Below are 15,110 nucleotides of genomic sequence, written 5' to 3'. Positions count from 1 at the left end.
TTTGAGTGAGAAAGGGCAGAAGTTGCTCTTTTATCTCAGGTCTGGGCTGTGGGCCAGAAAGAGAGAGAGACTGCCAAGGAAGTCCGGGGCCTCTACGGAGGGCGTGCAGCCACCTTGCCTGAGGAAAGGCGAAGGGATGCCTGGACTGGGGCTGGGAAGGACCTTGCCGAGGCCAAGGAGGGACGAGACAGGGTCCTGGGTCGTCTTCCTAGGCCTCAGGTGCCGCATGCCGTCCTGGCCATTTTGTGTCTTTGTGGCTGTCATTTCTGGGCACTCTGCCTGTCTGCGCTTCCCCACCCGTCCGACCGGCAGGTAGTGCAAGCATCTCTTCTCGTGTGAAGGCTGCCTCTCTGCTCGCCCTAATATTTTCCTTTTTTCCTTCCTCCCTCCCTTCCATTCTACCTTCTTTCCTTCCCTCGGGCATGAACTTGATCATTTTATTCAACAAATATTGTTGGAACGCCTACTGCACACTAGATTCTGAGCAGAGGTGAATAGGACAGACCTCGTCTTTGCCTCTGTGGCAGTGACAGGGAGGGGGTACGGTTTGGATGCAGAACTTACGGAAGTTGTCGATGAATCAGATTTGCAGGGAGCCCAGGTGGCATGAAGGTGACATCTGGGTATTGGGCCTGAGTAACTTGGTAGAGGCCACACGCACCTGTCATTTCCCACAGAACCCGGGGAACACACAGCTACTCACTCACCCACAGGGACCTTCAGATGCTCAAGTTCTAGACTGAGAAAACTCTAGGTATAAAGGGAAGGTTCTGGGAATGACGAGCTCTCTGAGGGCTAAGCATGGGATGGCCAGGCCCAAATCCCCCAAGAGTCCTGCAGCCACAGCCTGGCTTCATTCGCAGGGAAGCCTGGCCGAATAGTGCCGTTGCCTCTTCCTCTCTGTGCCTTCTCGGTCAAATCACTTGGCATCTCTGAACCTCATCAGTAAAATGGGAATAATAACACTAAGTCCCTCGCAGGATTGTTGTCGTCATTCACTGAGACTTTAATTCATGGGGGAACGCTTGGCATCCAGCCTGAACGAGAGAGTAAACGCCCCCATTCTGAGCTATTATTATGATTCTAGGTAGAATGTGGCCAGGTTTCAGAGAACTCCAGATGTCGGTGTAAGGAGTTGGCGTTTTACCCCGTGGAGTCGGAGCCTGGAAGTTTTTGAGCAGAGAAAGAACACAAGGAAACCGGCCAGTCAGCGCCTCTCCGGGCCCTGCAGCATCCGGAGCCTCGGAGCCGGTGGCGGCAGGTCAGCAGTGACAAGCCCGTCTGTGAGGCCAGCGACCTCCAGCTCCCAGGGGCCTCCGGCTGCCCCAGTTCCAGACCTAGGCAGTAGAAGGGAGTCTGTTCCCACCCCCAGCATCCCTCCGGGCAGAGTCAGATAGATGGTTTAATAACACAGGCTGCCTGGTTGACCGCATGGCCGCTGAGCCAGCTGAGACTCACGTCACCCCTCTGCAGTGAGCGTAGGGCCCAGGCTTCAGCAAGATCCTTGGACCAGAGAATTCTCGAGCCCCACATCAGAGCCTTTAGACCCAAACGGCACACCCCCTGACAGTGCAGGGCTCAGCGGCCTCTGGCTAGTGGGCAGCTGAAGTCAGACGCAGAGAAGCCCGAGCCCCCCTGCGTCCCGCTCCAGCTCTCCCTGGGGGTGTCTCAGAGGAGACCCCTGGCTCAGAAGGCTGGCAGGGAGGTGGCCTGCTACAGGGCGTACATGCCTGCAGACCTCGCCTATGTTGGAGAAGGCCTCTGGAGGGCGAAGAGGACACTCAGTCTGAGCCTTGCACTGTTGCAGGGGGACAGGGGGGACAGCTCACGAGAACCCTCCCGGAGCACCCCCATGGTGCCTGGCAAAGGGCTGGATACCGAAGACACAGATTGGGTCAGACATGGCAGGGTCTGGGCGTTGTTCACATTCCAGTGGATGCACCAGGAGTCAACTGGGGGATCTCCATTCCTTCCCTGTCTAGGGTATACTTCAGGCCTGTTCTGCTGAGTCTGACAGGGAGGCAGGCTGGTCAGCCTCACCACTCAAGAATCTCAGCTCTAAGCCAGGCAAGCAGGGTGCCTCAGCATCTCTGATGAGGTTCCCTAAGAACCCTCCCTTACTGGATTTTTGGGTCAAAGGGTATCCACCCAGACACTTTAAAATATCCCCCAGAGTGTGGCCTTGGCCTCTGGCCCTCACAAGCATCTTCTCATAGGGGCCACCCTTTACTCTTGTCTAGACTCATCAGGAAATTTCCATACACACTTCATGCCCCATTAGCCTTGAGCTGCCCTTGATTCATGGACCATGAGGACTAGAGACTCTCAAAATCATAGAATCCTACGGACTCAGACCCTTCGCCTCTGGTAGCTACACTATTTGTTCTGTTTTTGCCTTTGTTAGTCTGGATGCAGAACACAGAACTTCATCTATTGATCTCAAGATCATCGGCCCCCAGCTTGGCTCCTGATGATACGTCCCTCCTGGAATTCACGCTCTGTGTCATCCGCTCCTGTAGTGAACAGGGCAGACCTGTGCAACCAATCGGAAACTGCAAAAATGAGTGCGTAATTTCTGAGGGTGGGTCGTATAAGACACTGCGGCTTCCTCCTTGTTCTCGCTCTGGGGGAAGCAGCCACCATGCTGTGAGGACATTCAAGCAGTCTCGTGGAGAGGTCCATGCGAAGGGAACTGAGGCCTCCTACCAACGGCCAGCAGCAACTTGCCAGACACGTGAATGAACCACTGTGGAAACAGACCCTCCAGCCCCGGTCCAGCCTTCGGGTGAGTGCAGCCCCCAGCCCAACACCTTGACTCTACGTTAAGAGAGACTTCAAGCCAGAATCACTCATTCCTAAATTCCTAACCACTCGTTGTGAAATAATAATTTTTTTTTCTGATTTAAACCACTGAGTTTTGAGATAATATGTTACACAGCAACAGAGGACCAGCATGATAGGCATGTAGAGTTTTCTGAAGGGATGGGGGAGGGTAGGTGGCAGGGGAGGCTGACGTGGGGGAGGGGCTTACATCGCACACTCCACAGAAAAACTACTTACAAATCTATTTTAGAAATGTGTGTGTCCTCCAAAGTCCATTTACACCCAGGCCTCCTCTGGGGGCTCCTCTCCCTCTCACCTTCCTCTTGACCTGTAGTCCCCTCTCCTGCCTTGCACCCACTTTTCCTCAACCCCAGCCCCATATCCTCTCCTCCTTAAGAGGCCCAGGAATTATTCATTCCCTACCCCCTGCCTTCAATCTTGCATACCCTGACCTGTCAGAGTGCCCAGCAAAACAAAATCCGCCTCGATAAAAGCAGCTCAGTTTCCACATCTTCATATTCTGTATGGGATGGTTCCATGGTGGGCAAAGGGCAGAGGGTTTATTAGGGGGAAATTTTATTTTTTTATTTCTTTTCCTCCTGGATTCTGCATTTTTCATCACTGGTTCCTGTCCCCAGTGATCATAGCCCTCACTTCCGGCATTGGAGAGGCACAGCAGAAAACCTCACTTTTGGTCCAAAACAGGAAGGTGACGACCCACACACGCTCCTGCGTGTGCTCGAGTGTGTTTCTCTAAAAGCACTGCTTAACCTAATTTTCTTAGCGTCAATGAGAAAGGCCACGGAGACCAAGTGAAACCTAAGTTCAAAGGGTAGATCTTGTTATTTACCATAAACAGTGCATGAAAGTTTTTAGCGTTTATGTGTTTATCTCTCTGGCTGCTCTGTTCCCTAAGTGCTACGGAAAGAAGGAGCGCCTGGAAAAGGTCTTCGCGGTGATGTGGACAGGGCGGTGGAGTCATCTGCTTGTGAGCCACGTGCGGTCAACTCAGCTAAAAAGTGCACTTATTGGTCGGCTGTCGGAGGCAGCTTCCAGGCCCCACTGCGAGATCTCAGAGCAGGTGGGGGTCTGCGATTCAGAACAGGGGTCCGGGCAGCTGGAAATACCTGCCTGTCCTCTGGCACCGAGGCTTCTGGGATGGTTCTGCTTCAACCGTTACTCCTGTCCACACACCAACACTCTACCCACGACTCGACGAGCTTAGCTGGGGGCGGGGGAAGCACCTCGATTCACATTCCTCTAATACTGTACATGGCAGTGGGGAGAGAGGAGATTGGGGTGTTGGTGGGAAGGGGGGAAGATGCCGGGTGCCCAGAACAATCCCCCTGATGTCCACTTTGGTGACTTATTAATGAGAATAATGTATGAAAAGGGCCCTGCATAGTGCCTGGCCCCAAGTGAGCGTCCGACACATGGCAGCTATTGTGATAGAGGTGCTAGATAGAGTGAGGAATAAGTTAGAGGAGGACACGTGAGAATGAATAATAACACGATGTGATGTGTGCTATCCTTAAGACCCACATTCTGGGAGACAGTGGAGGGAGAAGTAACTTGGCCAGCTGAGCTTAGGGGTAGTCAGGGGAGGCTTCACCGAGGAGGCGGCCTTTGAGCAGTACCTGATGATGGACTGGAAGTAGACAAGTGGAAAAGGAATAGGAGAGGAGGAGAGGCTTTCGGGCTGAAGGAACAGCAGGATCAAAAGCACACAGGCGTGGAGATTAAGGGGTGAAAGATTCATGGCATGTTCTGGAAAGGGCAGGTATTGGTGTCACTGGAACCCAGAGCATGTGCGAGGTGAGGTGAGATAATGCTGGAGGGTGGGTAAGGGCCCACCCGCAAAGGGGCTTGTTTGGGGAAGATGAGGAGTTTGGAATTTGTTCCCCAGCAGAGAGGGTGTCCTGTTGGCCTCTGTGTCTGCACCTTAGACAGATGTCGTCAGTCGATCATGACACTAGCTTCAGAGGGGCACCAAGGCAGCTGCTGCTGCTCATGCGGCGTCATAAGGAATAAAACATCCCGCATAGCTGCATGGGCTCTTGGGAGCTACCGGAGGGTTTTACTAGGTGGGTGATGAGGGGAGCTGTTGCAGGTGTCCAGGTGAAAGATGGAAAGGCCTAACCTGGGACAGTGACTATGGGGATGGACATGTTGCGGCCTACGTTTGTCTCAACCTTACCTGTCCACGTAGAGATTCCAAGCTATCTCCTCATCACCTCCACACCACACCCCCACCCCTGGGCCTGGTCAGGGTGCTCAGGGCCCTATGCATGCGTGCGTGCGTGTGCGCGCGCGCGCGCGCGCGTGTGTGTGTGTGTGTGTGTGTGTGTGAGCTCTCTCTAGACTCTATTTTATTGAGGAGGTTGCCATCTTTCTGGGCCTGACTATCCAACAGATTTGCCACATGTAGCTCTTTGAATCAAAATTAATGAAATAAAATTTAAAAGTTCAGTTCCTCAGTCCAACTAGCTACAATTTCAAGAACTCCATAGGCTCCTGCAGTTAGCGGCTACTGTATTGGACAGGGCAGATATGCAATGTTTCCACCATTGCAGAAAGTTCTATTGGACAGCACTGGTCTGAAGAAAGCCCAGTTGGGTGTCCAGAGGTGTGGTCCACCATGACCCACCGTTAGCCCAGGCCAACTCCATCTTCTGTCTGGTACTGTCAATGAAGTTAAGCGCTTGATACTCTTGCAAATTTATGTCTGCCTGGTATGGGCAAACTCTCCAAAGGGAGAATCTTAGAATGTCTTAGAGCTCAAAAGCAGCTCAGAGCTAATCAGTCTAGACCTAGGGGACCCAAGGCAGAAGGGAGGGCCCATGTGGTGAGCCCAGCATTGTGCTGGGGTCAGGGCTGCTTTTGCCATTTACATTTCACGAAAGAGGAAACAGGCTCAGAGAAGGGAGTGATTTGCCCTTTGGAAGATGACTGGGAAAGTCATGCAAACAGAACCAGAAGAGAATATTTTGCCCCCCCCCCCCGCCGATGCCTGGTATTTCTTGAGATCATTGCTCAGTTTCTTGGGCCGGAGCAGGGACCTTCTCCAGTGCCCCACCTCTGAAGGGGGTCTGCGTGGAGGAGAGCAACAGTAACGGAGGGTGAACCAAAGAGCTTTCTGCAGTTTCGCGCTAGACCCGCCAGAGGGCGCATGGGCTTTCGTGTCTGCGCCTGAGGTGGGCGGGGCGGTGAGGCAATGCTCTTCCATCAAGGACTTTTGGCTGGGACCCTACTTCATGTCCAGACCTGCGCGGGAGACATGTGTTCCATAGGACCTCTGCCCTTTAGACAGGCTCAGTTTAGAGGACAGAGACGGCATAATGACTTGTTTAGGTCTACAGCGAGGAGCCTTGAAGGGTGGGTAGGGATGTGCCAGGGAGCCTGGAGCTCGAAGGGGGAAGGCCCGCCTGAGGTTGTCTGCCCTCCCAACCTCACCCGGGATCCGTTTTCCGGTTCTCAGTTAACAGGAGGGAGGGATTTCCGAACAGAAGTTCTTTTTGCTCTAGGAATACCCAACTGCGTGGAGTGCCCTGCACACAGACACAAAGCCTTTGCACGCGCTGTTCCGGCAGCCTGGGACATCCTTCTTCACCTTCAGCTGATCTACTCCTACTCATCCGTCAAGATTCAACGAGGGCAGTGGCTTCTTCCCGGAAGTTTCCCCCATTCTTGGCCTGGATAAGATGGTCCCGGCCGGGAGTCCCTGCAACCCTGGCCTAACTACCTGAGGACAGGCGGCGGCTCCTGCGGCTTCATCAAAGTGCCCAAGGCTGCTCCAGGCAGGGCTTCAGCATGTGGGTTTGCTGGTCCCGGAATTCGAGAGAAGGCACCCGTTTCTTCTTATACTGGTGACACAAACCGAGTCCCCTGCTCCCCCACCCCGGTGCTCAGGTGCCCCAGTGCAAGGGTACAGGCCCCAGATGCCAGAACTCCCCCCACCCCGGTGTTTACTCCTTTGCAGGTGGCGCATGTATAGGGGGCGTTGGCCAGGGAGGCGCTAGGGTGAGGCTTTAGGAAGCCGTCTCTGGGCTGCAACAGAGCCGAGAATACTCCTGGGCATACTCCTCCAGGGGTGGGGAAAGGCAGTGAGCGGCAGCCAAGAGCCTTTGCACAGAGTAGAGAGATCCGGAGTCTAACACTGCCTCTGCTTGCTGTGTGACCTTGGGGGAGTCACTCCTTTCACCCAGACTCAGTTGTCTTGCCTGTAAAAATGGGTATGAAGTAGTCGCACTTCTCGGACCGCCAGCAGTTGAGCACGGGACGCGGGCGGCGGGGGATGGGGTCAGGAGGGGGTGTCCAGCCACAGAGGTGGAGCTCAGGGGGCGCGGGCGTCTTCGGGCGGGCGCTGGGGGGCGCTGTGCACCCTGGGCGGCCCGCCCCGCGGCAAGTTTGCCTCCAGCTGTTGAATGCGCTCTAGACAGCAGCGGCGGGACCGGGAACCCGCGGGGTGAGCCGGCCTGGGGGCCGGGGCGGGGCTGAGGGGGGGCGTCGTACGGACGCCTGAGGCTCCGCGGTCTGCGGGGCAGCCACCGCCTCTCCGGGCGCTGCAGCTGCAGCCGCGGAGCCAGGCGCGGCCCCCGCCGCGCGGGTGTGTGGCTGCGAGTGTGCGTGTGTCCGTGGAAGGATCCAGCCGACAGAGGGGGCGGAGGGGTCTCGCAGTGAAAAGGCCTGCGAAGGGAGCTGGCGCCGGGGCAGCGAGGGCCGACGGACAGACGGCCGGCCTCGGCCCTGACGCCCGCCGCGCTCGGCCCCCTCCGGGCGGCGGGCCCCGCCAAGGCAGAGGCGCGGCGGCGGGAGGCGGGGGTGGCGGTGTCTGCGCGCACACGCTCGCTCACAGACACAGACACACACACACACACACACACACACACACACACACGGGCCACGCCACAGACACACGACACGCGCCGAGCCCGCCGGGCACCGCGCACACCCGCACCCGCGCTCACACTCACACTCACGCGCAGGCCCCGCAGCAGGCGCTGCGGGAGGCGGCGCTCGGCCCGGATCCCGGCAGGGGCTGGAGGTAAGTGAATTCCTTCGGATCTGAGCGCCCGCGGCCGGGGGGAGACGGCGAGATGTGGGGGGGACGGGAGGAGTGGGGGCTGAAACCGGAGGACACCCCCTCCGCCAGTGGGGGTGGGGCTTGGAGGGGGGACCCAGCAGGGGGAGAATGAGACCGGGAAAGCCACCCCCACTGCCTCCTGGGTCTGGGGATCCCTGTGAAACCCCTGGGGACCACCCTGTGGTGGTGGGGGGGGAGGGAGGGGTGGCGCTGTGGTGGGCGGAGGTGGGAGGACGCGGAGGACGGTCCGCGAGGCGAGCATTTTTTGAGGGTGGTGCAGAGGCTCTATGGTGGACGGCTGTGCCAACCAGGGCCACACCGCACCTCTCTGCCCCCATCTTTGCGAGCTGGGGGCCCTCGCCCCCCTTTAACACGGAGTGCTGCTGGGGTCAAGGAATTTTTCTTTGCTGGTAAGGGGGATTTGATTGGTGCTGGGTGACAGCTCCAGGAGGAGGGCGGGCGGGGTGGGGCTCACCCCCCTTCCCCGCAGGAGGGCGATGGGTTTTGTAAGAGGACCGGAATTCAGGAGTGGGGCAGACCGCAGGGGTGGGGGACGCTAGCAAAGGCTTCGCCCTTTCTCCTTGGAGCTGGTGTGGGGCAAGCAGGGAGGCGGCTGAGAGAAGCGGCAGAAATCGGCAGAGACTGCAGCTCTGGCAGGGCCAGGGCTATGGCCGGGCTGTGTGTGTGTGTGTGTGTGTGTGTGTGTGTGTGTGCGTGCGTGTGTGTGTGGGCTCCAGTAACTGGAAGTGTAGGGGGCAGGGGGGTGGGCGTGTTGGCTGGCGGGGAGCTGTGTGCACGTGGGGAGGGATGTGTGTGCACACAGGGCTCTGCACACACACACACACACACACACACACACATGCACACACACACACTGTCTGTGGTCTAGCAGAGTCTCCTCAGAGCTGGAATATGTGTGTATGGGTGCTCGGGGAGCTTGTCCAGCACAGAGACAGCCAGGGTGCCGCGTGTCAGGCATGCCCAAGGAGGGAGACGGGATGGGGAGGGTGGCATTGACCCTTCTCACCTAGGGAGGACAGGGTACTCCAGGGCACTTTCTGCAGCTCTAGGGTCCCCTGCTGTGTCCCATCCTCCCTGGCCTCCTCCCACCCCAGCGACTGCCTCTGGAGGGCACTGCTTGGTGCCCTGGCTGAAAGACACAGGTGTTGGGCTGGAGTGTGTGTGTGTCTGGAGGCTGCGGCTGCCGCTGTCAGCAGGCCGGGCTGTGGGAGAGAAGGCGGAGGAGGAGAAGGTGCCGGCAACACCTGGAGGAATGTCATGGAGGCTGCAGGCCCCAGACTGCCTGCTCGAGTGGCCAAGGGACATTTTCATCCGGGAGCTGCATCATGGGAGCTGGAGTACTTGCATGTGTAGACGTGTGTGTGCCTGGCTCACACGCCTGTTCCTGTGGTCTGTAGGCACCTGTGGGACATGCGTCTAGGCCACCGTGAGGACATGTGGGCCTGCACATGCGTGTGAATGTGTGTCCTATGAGGGAATGCACGCACGCTCACACGCACGTAGGTGTTGTCTGCAAATTCCTGTGTGTCCTGGAGCTGGGTACGTGGGTGGGACCTCTGGGCTCTGGCCCCCCTGGGGAGGAAGACAGAGAAGTAATTGAAGGGGGCATCAGGGAAAAGTGTGTGTGTGTGTGTGTGTGTGTGACATCAGCGAGAACCTCTGGTTGTGACATCAGCTCCAGGTTGCCGGTGACGTCACTGGGACAGCAGCGTGCGGGGTCACCCCCACCAGCCAGGATGTGTGATGTCAGTGGGAGTGTGGGAGGCGTCGCTGCGCGAGTGGCTGAGTGGTCCTGTCCCCTGTGTTGTGCAGGGTAGAGGTGGGGAGGGATGGAGCTTTACGGCGAGTGGTCGCTCCCAGGAGGCCCCATTTCCTGAGCGCTGTGGGGCCCCTTTCTTTACGGCCTGCCCCCCTAATAGTGCATCTCCTCTGCCCCTCATGCGAGTCCCCTCTCAGCTCCCCCTGTCCACGCCCCCACTAGGGCCTGTTCTGGGCCCTGTCCCAGCCAGGTTGCACACACCCTTGGGCACATGTGTACTCGTGACTGAGTGTGTGTAAGTTCCTGTGACAGCAGAAAGTGGCCGCGGCCAGGGAGCCAGAGACTTCTGGTTTTGATCCCAGGTCGTCACTCTTGGTGTTTTGTGATTCGGGCATTCCCCGTCACCTCTCTGAGCCTCAGTTTCTCACCTGTTACTTGGGGGGGTGGTTAGAGGGGTGAGGGGGGATTACAGGAGACAGTGGGCCTCTGGGCCGGGTTCCTGGCACACATGGGGGCTCGGTTCATGTGAGCTCCATGCCCTGGCCTCCCATCCCCCAGCCCAGGGCAGCTGCCCTCCCCTCTCCCACAACCCCGCTGTTTTAGTTTAAGTCTGACTTTGTAAAGAACTTTCTTTTCTTTCCTTGGGTCCTCATAGCAGTCCTGGGAGGCTGGCAGGCTGGCTGCTATTATGTGGACATTTGACAGATGAGCAAACTGAGGTCTGGGAGGGTAAAGTAAGCTGTTGTCAGTTCATTCCTTAGTGAGAATTCCATCTCTCTCCAACCCTTGCTCCGGGGGTGCAGGGAGACACATTTGATTGGCAGGTCACTTCCCTAGGACACTCTCATTTTACGAAGGGACAGAGTGCTGTGTGAGGTGGGAGTGGGAGTTGCTAGGGCGAGGGTCCCAAGGGGGAGAGGTCATTGGCTACAAGAGAGGCTGCCCTTGACTCTGAGTCCAGTACTCACTTGTTTTTTCACTTCCCAAGATCCAGAGATAGTCAGGAATGGATAGTGACAGAAATGGGTACATCCAGCTGCCAAGCCTTCTTCGGTGGGGTCGGCGCCTGCTCCCCCATGGGGGCTCCCTTGTCCCATGAGGTCTATAGAGCTAGTTCCAGTGGCACCTCTTCTTCGTCCCACATGTGACTTGGGGGTCATCCTCTCTGACTGTCACAAGGCTACTTGCTTTGCAGGTTTGCCGAGTGAGTGAGTATGAGAATGCCCATCACGGTTACCCTCGCCCATTCCAGCCACAGTGCCCCTGGGCCCAGGTCCTCCTTCCTGCCACTGTTCTTCCCTTCCCCTCAATCGGCTGTGCCAGTTTGCTGTACAGAGCAGGCGGCCAGGAAGCAGGATTGCCTCGAAGCCCAAAGCCCAAGTCTTTTTAATAAGGGGCAGCGTTAATAGTCCAGAAGGTTAACTCAGTCCTCTGCCTCCTGCTGTCCCAGCCCGATCCCCTATTAAATTAACCTTCTTCTGGCTCAATTAGCACCTGGGGCAGAGGCATTGTCATTATTACTGGAGATGTGTCTTGGGGGATAAGAATAATAGACCCCCCCCTCCTACTCCTCCTCAGCTTTGCAGACAGTCCCCAGGGAGACCCCAGAGAGCCACGTGGCACTGGAAGGGCTCTGGCTATATGGTGCTGCTGACAGCAATAATTATAGAGATGATAATAATAATAACGATATTAGCTAATATTCATTGAGTCTGAGAGCCAGACCCAGTGTGCAGCCTTGTATAAGCGGCAGTCCCTGAGCCCCGCCAAGCCATCCACAGTGGAGCTGCTCTTATTTCCCAGACAAGGAACAGGGAGGTTGCAGACCAGCTCAGAGCCACACAGCGGCAGGACAAGGACTGGAAGCTCCACAGAGGACGCTCACATCAGCTCCACTGGTTGTTGAACTTCTTTGCCCTGGGATCTTCCCATCTTGGGTGTGTCCCTTGCTGAGGGACCTCTCTGGGCTGTGCTTTGATTAGCTTTCGATGAGGGCAGCGACTCTGCCAGAGGGAAGCAGTGGCTGTGGCGGGACCCGCAGGGATAGAGAGGAAGAAAGGCTCGAGGGTCTCGGGCCCTCTCCCCATTCCTCCTGAGCCCCTTCCGCCCAAGGACTTGTGACATTCCAGCAGCCTGCTCTTTTATTCTCTCCCATGGCACCTGCACAGTGGGGGTGCGCAGCGGGCTCTCTGTGGGGCTCCCCTGGGGGGTACAGGGGACGCTGCTCCCAGATCACCATCTTCCCCAGGCCCTGAGTCTATCGTGGCCTCAGCTGTAGCCCCCCGGACCACTTTGCCGCATTCTCCCCATCTCACTTATGGAAAGGGCAGGGGCTCAGGGTCCAAATTCTACCTGTTTTCCTCCTTGATGTATCTGTCTTCGGGGTAAGTTCGCTTTCACTTCCACAAGGCCCCATTTCCTCAGTGTAAAGTGGGGATCAGATCGTGGTACCAAACTCCTAACTCCTCCTCTAGGTCGGTTATGTAAGAGAATGTCAAGTGTGTAGCATTGCGTCTGGCACATAGTAGGTGTCAATTTGATGAATTCCCTCCCCCTTCCCATCTGTCTCCTTGATTCATTTCTGGTTCCCCGGAGTGGGTCTTGTGGTGTGAGTGTGTGTTCTCCTCCCCTCCCTGGTCATCCTTCACTCTCACCACCAGAAATGCGCAGAACCTGTTTCCTGGAGCCAGGCGGGGGCCCGAGGGTGTGAGGAGGGCCTGGGAGCTCTCTGCCCCCCGGCTACTGTGTGCAGAGCACTGGGGAGGGGACGGGGCACAGCTTGGTGTGCGTGTGCGTGTCTGTGTGTGTGACTCTTCGTGCATCACCTCCTCTCTCGCGGGGGAGTGGGGAGCAATCCCAAGGGCTGCCTGACCAGTCTGCGTTGGGCCCAGCTCCAAGACTCAGGACTCAGGCCTGACTCAGTTTCCGTCCTCGGCCTGTCTCTATCATCTCTCTCCCCCCACAATTCTCCCTAGACCTCGGGGAGATAGAGGTTGTGGAGCTGGCATGTCTTCCCTCTCCTCTTTACCCTTCTCATTACCTGGGAGGGCACGTGGGCGGGTCAGAGCCCTGCTCATTTATCCATTTCCTGTCTGTCTCTCAACCCCATACTCAAATAGTACTTGTGGAACAACTTCCTTTTATCCGCATGCTACTGAGGATAGACCAATGCATTTTGCCCTTGGTGCACATACACACTCACATACACATCCCGACAAGCACGTCTCACCCAGAGGTAACCGGAGATGAGCTCCTGTCCTGGAGGAGACACAGACACATGGGACATTTGTCAAGTGCTCAGCATGGGGCCTGCACACAGTAGGGCTTGCCTGATAGTGGTTCTCCTTAGTTGGTAACCCCACAAGGGGGGTCCGGGGCTGGTGCTGCAGGCTGGTGAGTGGGCACAGAGGTGAGAACCGCTTCTGCTCAGGGCATTGCAGGACTCCCATGATTGCACACCTGCTATGTGCCAGCCACAGGGTGAAACACTCTATTATCTTGTTTAATTTTGGCTGGAGGATTGCGAAAGAGGTCCAGCCTGCCTGTGGGTGGGGGCAGGCCAGGTGGAGAGAACACAGGATCCAGGTTGGAGGTCAGAAAGCCTGGAGTGGATTTTGGGAAGATGAGTCTGGAACGTAGTTTGGAGATCGGCGCACGAGACCGTAAACTCTGGACTAAAAAATGGAGCATTATCCTTTTTCTCACGGAGTCCCTGAGTCTCTGGGTGGTGGTTAAATTCAGGTTCTTGGGCCCTGCCTGCTGAGATTTTGATTCAGTAGGGTCGATGTGGGCCCAGGAACCTGCATTTTAATGCATTTCCAGATTAATTCACCCATGTTTCGGGGTGGCAGGCAGTAAGGCTGCTACTTGTTCCCAGGGATCTTCTGGACTCCTCCCACACACCTCGGGAGACAGCGAAGCCATCCTCATTTTCCAGAGAAGTCTGGGCTCAGCGAAGTGAGGCTCCTTGTAAGTGAGGTACCTTGCCTCGGGTGACAGGGCAGCAAGATCCAGGCTGATACTCATACTGATGAATAATTTTTCTGGTTCACTGGCAGCCGTTCTAAGCCTGTTCAAAGGGTCCCGCATTCAATCCTCAGAACGACTCTGCATCATTCCTGTTGCACAGAGGAGGAAACAGAGGCAGAGTCTGTGGCCACTGGTTCAAGGCTGCACAGCTGGTAAAGGCATGAAATGTGGCAGAGACAGCGAGCCGGGGGAGGGCCTGCGCCGGCATCTTGGACGGAGCCATGCCCTCTCCTCTCTCCTGATGCGAGGGCGCGGGTAGAGCCGAGCCTGCGGCTGTGCGCGTGAGCAGAGTCCAGAGGCGGGGGTGGAGGTGGGAGTAGAGAAGTCGGAGAAGGGCGGAGAGCCTGGAAGGCGTCCGGGAGGAGGCGAAGCAGCAGAGTCGCTGAAGGTGTAGGCCGGAGCCATTTATCCGTTTATCCAGTGGGCGCTCTGGCCCGAGACAGATGCAGGTCTAGCGGACCGCGGGGTGTGTCGGTCCCCGGTGCGCTTCCCGGGGGGCTGGGCTGGTGCGCTGTAGCCAGGCGGCAGGAGCGGCGGGCGGGCGCGGTGGGCGGGAGCTGCGGGGGCGGTGGGGACCCAGCCCCGGCCACCCGCCCTCTGCCTGCGCTGCGGCCCGCGGCCCCGCGGGGTCCTGGGCCCAGCTGTCCGGAGCTTTGCGATGCTCCCGCCGCGCGCGGCCGGCGGGCGCGTTTCCGCCTTACTTCCCTGTGCTTAGAATTTGCAGCCGCATCCCCTGATTCTCAAGCCAATTTCACAGTCTCTGGGCCGGCGCGGGGCGGGGGCTGGCGGCGGGTCCCCAGCTGCACCTGGGGGAAAGGGGCAGAAAGGATGACAGGGGCGAGGGCCCGCGGAGTGGTCGGCAAGGGCGTGCGTGCAGGGTGGGTGTGGACGCGACGGAGGCACACGGCTGGGAAATGCCCCGAGGAGCCGTGAGGGTGTGCCGGCGTGGTCACGTGTATGGTGGGGGGGGCTGGCACTGGTTCCCCATGTGTGGGGACATGCTTAGGGCATGTGTGTTGTGGCGCGTGAGGCCGTCCGGGCCCCTGTAGCCGTGGGCGGGGTGGTCTGGGCGTGTACAGCGCAACCCGCGCGTGCGTGTCAGGCGGTCCACGGTGCATGGGAGCCAGTGCGTTTCCGTGGGTGTGTTGACCTGTGTCTGTGCAGTGTCCCCAGGCACGTTGGCACCTGCGTGTTGGGGGGGGGGCCCTTACGTCTGGGTTCTGTGGGCCTCTGTGTACAGCCCATCTGGGGCTGTGTGCATAAGTGTGTCTGAGGGAGTGTGAAATTCTGGTGTGTCCTTGCTGTCCTGGTGTCCTCTGGGTGCAGGTGTAGTGTGCAACCTGGGGTGCTGTCCTGTCCCTGCTGGCTGCTGGGCTTAGGGTCCAGTGTGAGCCG

General features: G+C 57.7%; 1 protein-coding gene across 9 annotated transcripts in view; it reads left to right on the top strand.

Moving 5' to 3' along the window:
- The first annotated feature begins 7,218 nt into the window (after positions 1–7,218).
- Positions 7,219–15,110, top strand: part of ELFN2 (extracellular leucine rich repeat and fibronectin type III domain containing 2) — a 53,832-nt gene continuing 45,940 nt past the window's right edge. For 2 of the 9 annotated variants that reach the window (XR_001599074.2, XR_001599072.2), the window contains exon 1: positions 7,300–7,867. Coding sequence is in view for 1 of the 9 variants with exons in the window: in XM_036237459.1 (XP_036093352.1) it covers positions 7,248–7,288 (41 nt within the window). In the remaining 8 variants the exon portion in view is untranslated. The other 7 variants (XM_036237461.1, XM_036237460.1, XR_004955855.1 and 4 more) reach the window with 6 other exon arrangements.

The sequence above is a fragment of the Rousettus aegyptiacus genome, unplaced genomic scaffold, assembly GCF_014176215.1.
Source record: "Rousettus aegyptiacus isolate mRouAeg1 unplaced genomic scaffold, mRouAeg1.p scaffold_m13_p_2, whole genome shotgun sequence".
Taxonomy (NCBI): domain Eukaryota; kingdom Metazoa; phylum Chordata; class Mammalia; order Chiroptera; family Pteropodidae; genus Rousettus; species Rousettus aegyptiacus.
The sequence above is the reverse complement of the archived record's forward strand: the minus strand, read 5'-3'. Positions and strand labels throughout refer to the sequence as shown.